The 10,696-nt window shown below is 56.5% G+C and overlaps 1 protein-coding gene across 1 annotated transcript in view; it reads left to right on the plus strand.

Annotated features, from left to right (window-relative positions):
- Nucleotides 1-7,128, plus strand: part of SYT7 (synaptotagmin VII) — an 86,826-nt gene extending 79,698 nt beyond the window's left edge. Inside the window, exons 23-25 of the mRNA XM_011942791.1 lie at nucleotides 299-413; nucleotides 966-1,165; nucleotides 3,708-7,128. Coding sequence (XP_011798181.1) covers nucleotides 299-413; nucleotides 966-1,165; nucleotides 3,708-3,812 — 420 coding nt within the window. The 3' untranslated portion in view covers nucleotides 3,813-7,128. The remainder of the gene's footprint in view (nucleotides 1-298; nucleotides 414-965; nucleotides 1,166-3,707) is intronic.
- The last annotated feature ends 3,568 nt before the right edge of the window (nucleotides 7,129-10,696 follow it).

Below are 10,696 nucleotides of genomic sequence, written 5' to 3' on the forward strand. Positions count from 1 at the left end.
GGCCCGATGGAGCTCAGTCCTCACTAGTAGTCAGAGCACCGGTGCTTGGCACTTGCGGGGGACTCACCCGATCTGTAAGAAGGAACCTAAGGCTGTGTTCAGGGACCAGAGAGGAGATGGTGGACCTGGGAGGGGCAGTACACACACCTGCCAGAGGAGGGGCGACAGAGTGAGACAGAGGTGACAGACAGGGGCATGGGTAAGCGCCAAAGTCAGGGTAGAGGGGGCCTGCGGGCAGCTGGACCAATCAGAGCTCTGCTAGCCTAGTTCCCCACACCCCTCCTGTTGTGCCTCCCAGGGGAGCCGAGGGGAGCTGCTCTTGTCTCTCTGCTACAACCCCTCTGCCAACTCCATCATCGTGAACATCATCAAAGCCCGGAACCTCAAAGCCATGGACATCGGGGGCACATCAGGTGCGGGGCTCCTCCAGCGGAGGACGGGCAGGCTGGGGATGTGCTGGTGACACAAGGGTTACACTGGATGTGGAGAGCAGGGTCTGCAGTGGTCCTCACCCCAACCCGCCACACCCCCACCTCCAGTCCTCGCTCCTTACCCTAGGGACCTTGGGGGCCCCCTTTGGAGCACCCTCATCTTGGACTCTGTTCAAGAGTCAAGATGTCAGCATCATCCTGGACTCTGTTCTTCCCAGAATTGGGAAGAAAGGGAACATTGTGGGAAGACTTGGGTTCTATCCCCAGCTCTGATGCTACTTGTCTGAGATTTTGGGCAAGACCTGGCCTCTCTGGGGCTCAGTTTCCTCACTGGTAGTAACAGGAGGGCCCAGGTGATCGCCAAGGTCCATCTGCTGATTCTCCAGGTCCCTCTTGTTCTTGCCTGGGTCTCTCCTTGCCTCTGGGGAAAGCACACGGCCCTCCTGCCTCAGCTTCCATTCCTGGAAGGGGAAAGGGATCCTAGGAAGTCCCTCCCCCACGGTCCCTCTAACCCTTCCCCACTCCCTCCCCCAGACCCCTACGTGAAGGTGTGGCTGATGTACAAGGACAAGCGGGTGGAGAAGAAGAAGACGGTGACGATGAAGAGGAACCTGAACCCCATCTTCAATGAGTCCTTCGCCTTCGATATCCCCACGGAGAAGCTGAGGGAGACGACCATCATTATCACCGTCATGGACAAGGACAGACTCAGCCGCAATGACGTCATCGGCAAGGTAGGGGCGAGGCAGGTGGTGTGGTGCACACAGCTGGTACCAGCGAGGCTCCGTTCCTTAAAAGAAGCAGCGGGGGTAGTGGGCACAGGCTGGACACCAGAAGAGATTGGGATCAGTCTCCTCCCCTCTCAGGCCTCTGTTTCTTCATCTGAAAATAACGGGATGAGATGACGCCCTTGCAAGGGTTCCTCTCTAAGCGTCCTCCTATGGGTAGGTCAGCTTAGGACAGACCACCAGCGGGCAGGGAAAGAAGTAGTGCAAGAGAGGAATGGCCTGGATCTCAAAAGAAAGGTTTTCTGGACAGGATGATGACATTGGGGCAGTATTGCCCAGGGTCCTATCTACACAGGGTGAGCTGCGTGGGGCAGCGTTGGGAGCTGCAATCAGACTCCAAAGACCTTGTTTCAGTTCCCATCCCATCTTCAGATAAACCATATAACCTTGGGCAAGTGGCTTGGCCTCTCCAAGCTTTAGTGTTCTCATCTGTAAAATGGAGCAACTAGTACTGTCCCTGTAGAACTTTACAGGGTGGTGTAAGAATTGCTTGAGGTATGTGGATGTTCTTTGGGAGGCCGAGGCGGGTGGATCACCTGAGGTCGGGAGTTCGAGACCAGCCTGACCAACATGGTGAAACCCCATCTCTACTAGAAATAGAAAAATTAGCCGGGCATGGTGGCGGGTGCCGGTAATCCCAGCTACTCAGGAGGCTGTGACAGGAGAATTGCTTGAACTGCAGAGGTTACAGTGAGCCAAGATTGCAAGACTGTACTCTAGCCTGGGCAACAGAGCGAAACTCTGCCTGGAAAAAAAAACAAAAGCGATCTCTTCATATCGCGTAACCAAAAAATTCTTACCTGACCTTGAGTTTTCCCAGGATGGGATTCTGTGACATAAGCCCTTCCATGTTTCTACCTTAAAATGTCTCTTTCTATGTTTATTTATGGTTTAGTGTTGAGAGAATGGGCTTGAGAGTCAGATTGCCTGGGTCCAGATCCTAGCCTTACTTTTTAAGGCTGTAACCTCTCTGAGCCTCATTTTCTCCTCTCAAAACGAGAGGAGGACGGTCCTACCCTCACAATGCGCCGGGAGGATTAAGTAAGATCGCACAGGTGAGCTAAACAGCTCAATGAACAGCATAGGACCTGGAACGCGCGTCAGCTAGTATGATAATAAAGGGGCATGTATATCCATTCGGGCAGGGCGGTTTGACCAGCACCATGTGAGGAACCAGTGCTCAGGGCAGTCATGGGGGAAGGGGAGATGCCAAGAGTGAGGGGCACACACCTGGGCATTACCCTGTGTGGGGGAAAGGGAAAGGGGGACTGGATACCCACTGGGAAGGGAGCTGAGTTGGAGGTAACCCTCAGACAGATGGGAATGGAGAACTCACCTGCTGGGGTGAAGGAGGCAGCCTGGCCTGAAAGAGGAGAGCTAGTCCTGCCTGCCATCGGGTATGGCACAGGGAGTATGACCGGCCAATCTGTGGTCACAGGTGGGACAACTCCCCAGGGTTCAGGTCCCGCCGATCCCCCCTTGACCAGCTCAGCCCAAAGGCCAAGTGACCGTCTCTACTTTGATGTTCTTTTGAAGCTTAGCCTTTTGGAGTTGGGTGTCCCTTAGATACCGATTAGAGCTCCTTTTGAAACAGTCCTACCTTCTGCTGGCTGAACCAAAGCAAACATGGATTTGTTCTCACTTTGGCCTGGGTAACTTATGGAGCCCAAGGATCTCTGAATCCTTCTGACTCCCGGCTCCTGCTAAGCCCCTGGAAGCCAAGAGTCTGCCCCTTGTCTGCCTGGCATCATCCAAGGCTGTAGGTATCATGCTGGGCTGAGGTTGCAATGGGGGCAATGCTCATACTCTTAATCGCCCCCAAGTCCCAAAGCTGAGGTCAGCGGGGCCCATCCTGGGGGTTCCAGGGGGATTCATGCATGCAGCCCCGTGAGGCTGCGAAGCAGGATTAGGCCAGTAGCGTAGAGCTCCAAAGACCTGGATTTCAATCCCTCTGCGCCACTTATAAATGCTGTGACTGTGGGTAAGTCTCTTAACTCTTTGTACCTTAGTTTCCCCATCTGAAAAATGGAGATAATCATATAACCCTACCTCACAGTTGTAGGATTGGATGATCCATGCATATGAAGTCCCTAGCTCAGTGCTCACATGCAGCGAGTGCCCAGGAGCTGGGAACAATTATAATTAAGGGAGGCTGGACAGCACCCAACAGATAGGGCAGGGAAGGCCATGGAGACGAGCTGCCTCCAACCCCACCTTCCAGACCCCACTGCAAAGTAGGTTGGCAGTCTAATTCCAAGAGGCCAGGTGTGCCCAGACTTGGAGGTGTCAGGGTAGACAACTAGGAAAATAGATCAGGCTGGCCGGGGGAGAGAGGAGGGCGCCTCTCTGGGGTAGGTTGTCGCAGCATGTGGAGGTTGGGAGGCCACAGGCTAGGGTATCATGGTGGAGTTGGGGTGTCACCCCTGTGGGGGAAAGGGCCGGTGCCCTGGAGCCTGTGCCAATGCCATCCTCTCCCCTTTCTCCCCAGATCTACCTGTCCTGGAAGAGCGGGCCAGGGGAGGTGAAGCACTGGAAGGACATGATTGCCCGTCCCCGGCAGCCCGTGGCCCAGTGGCACCAGCTGAAGGCCTGAGTGGGGCCAAGGGAGGCCCAGGGGGCCGAGGGCCCGGGTCCCCATCATGCCCTCACCACTTTATGCACAACGCCCGGCCTGAGCCCCCTGCCATAGGGAGGGGAGGACCCTGAGGGCTCAGCCAGGGAGGGGTCCCAGGACTCAACTGGGCCCCGTGTCTAGGAAGTACCAGCCCCGTCCCCCATGGTCCAGCTTGGGGGAAGGGGCTCTGGGAGGCATTTTCCTGCTTTGCCCCTTTTCTTCCTGACTTACTAATACTAAAGAAGTTGGAGGACCTCGAGAGCCAGACGGCCAGACAGGCAGACCCCTCCAGAGGCCCGCCAGGTGGGCATGGTCCCCCATTTTCTTTAAGGCAGCACCTGGAGTGGAGAGAGGCCACTCCCTCTCCAGCCCCCGATGTGGACCCAGGGGAGGGGAGGCTGAGGCGTTTGGCCCCAGTCTGGCCAGGACAGGCCCATCCCCAGGGCAGTTTCAGGTGCCGGCTGGGCCCTGAATGCCGAAGACAGTATATAGCCCGCTCCTGGGTCCTGGAGCCGTGGTCCTTTGTACTTGTGTTGTGTCCATTGTGTGTGTGCGTGGGGACAGAGGCCTGGAAGTGCGGAGGACTATGCAGAGAAGGCAGGTTTCGTGGAGGCCAGGCAGGGCTGGAGGCCGGGAGTGTGAGAGGAGGGGCCCGTAGGGCTGAGCGGGGTAGGGTGAGGCAGAGATCAGGAACAGAAGAGCGGCAGATGCTGGAGCTGGGCTGAGAACCGGGCTGCCTCCTGCCATCCCCCCATCTCCTCCCCTTCTCCCCTTGGTGCCCCCTTCTGCTCAGAATCTGAAATAGTTCCTTCTTCAGCAATTTCATCTCTTGGACACTGACTCACACCTTTTAGGCACCTACTGTGTGCATAGCATTCCACCAGGACTCATCTCCTTTCCTTCTCAAGGGGTCCTGAGCCCCGACTAGCTTTGCCCTAACTCCTTCATCAAAAGATCCCCTGCCAGCTTCCCACACCTCATACGCAGCCACATCTGCCCCATTCTCCATGCTTTCCAGCTTCCCTGCCCTTCCTCGTCTCTCCCTGCCTGTGCAGACCCCCACCCTTCTTTCCCCACCCCTCCATCCCCCAATGCTTGTAGGCCTTCCATTCATTCCCTGTCTTCGTGCGTGGTCTCTGATCTCCCATCACCTGACCTTCTCCAGGACTGTCTTCTCACCCTCCCCACTCCCTGGTCCCCGGGAGCAGCTCCTTCTGCCTGGCTCACTCACAGTGCAGGGAAAGGAGGCAGGGAGAAGACCAAGGTTCTGAGAGTTCTGAGGTTGCCACACACAAAAAAGCCGTGGTTTCTCTGCCTCAGCCACTGATGAGACTAGAACTGGCTTCCCCCGGAGATGGCAGATTTCAGGCTGATCCCTGCTTAAGCCCTCTCATCCCCACGCTGGTCCTGGTATTGATACAGGGCCCAGCTGGTGACAAAGCCTCCAAACCTGGGGGTCCATGAGCCTGGGCCTGACATTCCAAGAACCACCACCAGGTGGCGCCAGGCCCCCACAGTCTGTGGCGTGGTCAGCCCACAGTTTCACCCTGGATGGGCCTGTGACACCCCAAAGAGAAGAAGGGGACTCTGGATAGGGTCCCCACATCCAGGGCGTGGGGAGAGCATAGGCATTTGGGAACCATTTTCCTTTGGTCGGCTTCCCCTTGAGCTGAGCATTCTGCTTGCTGCAGCAGACGGGTAGCCTTTTGCCCATACCGAAATTTTCTTAAACTGAATCTCACACCCCCACCATTTCCTCTCCCTGGGACCTGGAAGAACATCACACATAGTAGGTGAATCGTTTTGTAGAGTGAAGAATGCTAATGTAAAGCAAATAGTCACCCACGTTCCTTGTAAATCCAAATGTTTCTATATTGCAGCTTTGCTTAAAATGGGGTCGGCCCCAACTGCACCCTCCTCTTTGGCGGGCTGGGGAGCGGCCCCCAGCAGGGACGGGAGGGCAGCGACCCCGAGGCCACGTGGACGTGGGAGAGGGTGTGGTGGGAAGTTTTGAGTGGAGGAGGGGATCTGCCCTTCTCCACCCCTCCCTTGGATCCGCCTCGGTTTCCTGTCCCCCCCCCACCACCCGCCTGCCCCGCGGAAGACTGCCCAGTGAGCGAGCCCCCGCCTCCCAGGCCCCTTCGCCTGCTAGGGAGCCCCCTGGGAATCCAACCAACTTGTATCGAGTGGGCGGGGCAATGGCTCCACCTTTTCCCGAGCCCCGCCCATGGAGCTCTTAGCCAATCCTATGCAGAGAGCATCTTCTGGCAGGGAGGGGTCTCTTCCCAACCAGACCCCATCCAGGCACATTGGCGACCAGGCTTGGGCTTCCCCAGCGCCCCCACGTGCGGGTGGAGCTCTGGGACGCTATGTCGGGACGGCAAGCGGTGGGCCGAGGGCTGAGTAGGCTAGCACGGGAGGCAAGGGTGGTGTGGGATGGGGCAGGGGTGGTCTAGGGCGATAGGAGAGCAGGGAATGGGGGAACTTGAGGGTGGGGGGAGGGCACTTGGAGCCCTGTCACCATCCCAGGACTTTGGGCAAGTCACCCGTACTCCCTGGGCCTCAGTTTCCCCATCTGTAATATGATGGTAATAATACTTCACCTACCTCATAGGGGAGGTTGTGAGGCCACCATCACCTGACCTGAGGGTCAAGGCAGGAGGACTCAAGAGAGAAGGTGCTACCCGTGAGCAAAGTGTAATTACCGAATCCTGACGGCAAGGCCCACCTGCCCCTCCCCCGAGGCCAACCCAGGCCCATCTGTCTCTTCACTGTGCCACAGGCCCCTTCATGGGCCTCATCTGCCATCTTTGTGGGGGCCCTAGACTTAGTCCTTATCTTGTCCTGGTTTCCTTTCTCGTGGCCATCTCCCCACTAAACTGCTGTATAAATTCCACCTGCCCCAGGACCCCCACACCTGCCCTCCGGCACCAGATGCCAGGGAAGGGACAGAGGAAAACAGCCACAAACAAGCCAGGGGGGCTCCCCTGAGTCCCCCAGGGGTGGGGATCGGTGGCCACTGTTTGTATGTCCTTGAGCGCAAATGTTTTATAAAAAATAAAACAAAAACCCACCATCACCAAAAAAAAAAAAAAATTGCAGCGAAGAGAAATGAAGAAAAACTGAAGAAAAAAAAAAAAAAAAAACAGGAAAAAAGAACCATACAAAATTTTTCCACCACACATACCCTCTAAGCCAGCAAGATTTCCTCTTTGCAAAATCCTATTTTTGTGGGAATGGGTCCTGCTTTTTGTGGCAAGGCCTGTTCTGATTAATAAAGGATCGTGAAAAAGTAGGGCCTTGGCTGTTTCCTCCTTGGGTCCCAGCCCTCCCTCACCTCCCCAGGGGCAGAGGCAGTGGGGTGAAGGGGATGGGGGCCCCGGGGCTGAGCCTCCCCTCAGTGTGTCACCTTTGGGATTTGACTTCACTGGTGATCAAGCCCTTCCTAAGCGTCCAGCCCGTCCTCAGATCTCTATAGAATATGATCCCACCGGCTTCCCAGAAAGCAGAGAGGCAGCTACATCTCCCAGATCAGGCCTGACACAAAGCTTTTTGGGAGTAGAGTCCTCTCTAGGCCTCAGAGGTGCCCTCCAGGGTCACCCAGCCTGACATCCCCTCCCTCAGTTCCCAGAGGACCCTCACCACCCTTCAAGGCAGCTCAGACAAACCAAAGGGGCACACTCCAGTTTTCCCACCACCACCCACGGGGCCACTGTAGTTTCAGGCCAGCGCCTCCTTCCTGGTCCCCGAGGTGGGCAAAGGAAAGATGAGCTCTGTGTCTGTTGACTGGAACTGTGGCTTCTCTCAGCCCTCTTCTACTTTCGTTCTTTAGGATTAGAAGAGTCTTTTCCACTCAGTAGAACAGGTTCCAGCCTGAGGTGTGGGAAGCTGGGTTGTAATCCCTTCTCCAGCCTCTGTGGCCCTGGGCAAGCTCTTTTCTTCCTTCCACCTGTTTCTTCTGACCACAACAAAGCAATAACCATCCCTCTCCCTTGCCCTTTCTTCCCCACCCAGCCCAGGGGAAGCTGAGCCCCCGCAGCTCTCAGGGTACTTCAGAAGGAAGGTGCTACATCTGTTTCAGACACAGGCACAAAAGGAACGAGCACATCCCCGTTGTCATGTGTCCACCTGCTGGCCCCTGGCCCTGCCAGGAGTGAAGCGGGCCATCCCATCCGCCCCCTGCTCCCAGCACCTGGGGCCAGCAGCTGCCTCCTGGAACTGCACTAAGTACCCCACCCAAAGCTGTCTGTCTCTCGTTTCCCACAACCTGGTTTAGATATCCCTTCTGATCTCTGTTCCAGAGATCGGAGGAATCCCTGGGCTCAGGTAAGTAGCCTCAGGGGCGCCCTTGGCCAGAGCTTCTGTTTGGGCTTTCTCTGTGAAAGCAGCCCCGGAAAACTGAGCCTGAAGTCAGAGACAGCCCAGGCCCAGCACAGGCGGCCGTGTCTTGCTGCTGGCTCGGGCCCTTCCCTGGACTTTTTGCCTTCCTCTGTTTTTACTTCTCTGGGTCTGTCTTCATCCATGCCTGATCTGAGATGCTCCCCCACCTCTCCCTGTACCTGGGACCACTGCCCTCTGGTGTTTTCTTTCTCCTGTGAGCCCCCCCTGGATATTGCTGCTTTCTGGAAGGCCATCCTGGGTTATGTCCTGCGCGCCTCTCCCTCCCCCGCAAAGACAACCAGAAGGCCAAGGCTTGAGCGCGCCGACGCCCCCGCTCGTGGCTTCCCTGACCATCTGTTTCCCGTGAAGACGCCCCGCTCCCCGTGTCTGTGTCCTGTGTGTGTGTGTGTCGTGTCTTGTTTAGATTGTGAGCCCCCTGGGCAGGGATCCCTGTCTGCATACGTGTTCCCTGTGGCACGCCCAGGTGTCCTAATAAATGTTCATCTTCAGAACAAGAGCGCCAGGTGTCTTGAGGAAGCTTTGGGACACATGGCTGAGTAAGCCTGTGTGGTGGCATTGGAGGCAGGGAGGGACTTCTGGGTAGGGCCCCCAGCTCCAAGAACCTGTTCTTCCCCTTTCCTGAGTCCCATGAGGGTGGATGGGAAGGGGGTGAGGAATGGCATTCAGAAGGCTGGAAAAAGCTCCGGCCCTGGGTCTCCGCTGCCACACTGGCCAGCAGGGCTGCTTGCCTGGAGGCTGGTGGGGGTGGAGGCCTCAAGAACAGGTGCAGTTCTCAGCCATTCCACTCACAGACCTGACTGCCAGTCAGGGACTACGCAGCTCTTCTGTGAGCACTGGGTTGGGAGTCCTCACACCGCTATGGGTGAGTCACTCGCCCTCCCCACCCTGTTTCTTGCCGTGCCGCCTCCTCTGCCTTTCCCTCCACTTGGTTCCCACAGCAGGAAGGAAGCCTCTTGCTCTGACCGCCAGCTCCCTTGGCCTCTGCCCCTGAATCCCTGGTACAAACATGACAGTTGCGGAATTTCCCTGCCCTATTCCCCCATGGCCTGCCCACCTCTGACTGCCCCGGAACGATGTGGGGAACCGCAGAGGCAGCCCATCCATCCCATCCCATTGTTAAAGCGTCCCTTCCAGTCTCCCCTGCCCCCTGCTCCCCGGAGGCCAAGTGGGAATCACAGGAAGTTGTGGGTGGGGGAATGCTAGGACTCCTAATACCGTGCTCTCTCTGTCACCAAGGGGAGCCGTGACACCCAGCTGTCCCTGGCAGTAGCTCCCTCCCTACTCACATGGAGACAGAAACCCTCAGTCATGCTCTATGGCATCAGTACCCAATTCAACCAAATTCAAACTTTCCAGAAGGGACTGGCTTCTGAGGGTGTAGAGCAAGTGTGCAGCAGAGCCAGGGACAGAGCCCATTCCCATTCCTCGGGGGAGCTTCTGCTCAGCTGGCAAGTAGTCATGGCTGCGGGTGCCACGTTTGACAAAGCAAAAGGGTAGGGCCCTGAGTGCCTCATGATGTCCCAGGGGGACTCGTTGCCAGGACTTTGCCCCAACCTAGAGTCCACGGGTGAGAGCAGCAGGGGATGAAGTACAGGGAAACAGACCAGACAGAGGGAGGAGACCTGAGCTCACTAATGACAGCAGTTACTGCAAGTGACCATGGCTGCCTCTGCACCCTGCTGCTCCTGTGTCTAAGGTTTGCATAAAGGAAGGTAGAAAAACCCCTTGCATGAAGTATTGAGCTGCAGCATCAGATCTAAATAAACCCAATTCCTTGGGCCAGGTGCAGTGGCTATGCCTGTAATTCCAGCATTTTGGGAGGCCAAGTCAGGCAGATCACCTGAGGTCAGGAGTTTGAGACCAGCCTGGCCAACATGGTGAAACCCCGTCTCTACTAAAAATACAAAAATCAGCCGGGCGTGGTGATGCGCACCTGTAATCCCAGCTACTCAGGAGACTGAGGCAGGAGACCGCTTGAACCCGGGAGACAGAGGTTGCAGTGAGCCAAGATCGTGCTGCTGCACTCCAGCCTGGGCAACAGAGAGAGACTCCATCTTGGAAAAAAATAAAATAAAAGTAAATAAATAAATAAGCCCAACTCCTCATGTACAGATGAAGAAGCTAAGGCCCAGGGGGGTCGTGACTTGCTCAAGATCACTTGGTCAACAGCAGAACCAGGCCTGGAACCCCTCTTCTGATTCCAGGCCCAGGGGTATTCTCCCTATGCTGCGATACAAGTGGCAGGTCAAGAGGACAGTCCCCAGTCAGCTGCAGCTCCTACCCCACCTGAGTGATCATCATATTACTTTCTCCAAGTTTCCAGACCCTGGAAGGCCCACTGGCCCTGACGGAACCCCAACAGGGGGAGCTATGGGAGGGACAAGGTCTGCAGCAGCCAGGCCCCAGACCCTCTTCCTCCTCGGGAAGGAGGCAGCCTCTGATCTTCCCCACCCACTTCCTCT

This window comes from Colobus angolensis, unplaced genomic scaffold (assembly GCF_000951035.1).
Source record: "Colobus angolensis palliatus isolate OR3802 unplaced genomic scaffold, Cang.pa_1.0 Scaffold21, whole genome shotgun sequence".
In the NCBI taxonomy this organism is placed as follows: Eukaryota; Metazoa; Chordata; class Mammalia; order Primates; family Cercopithecidae; genus Colobus; species Colobus angolensis.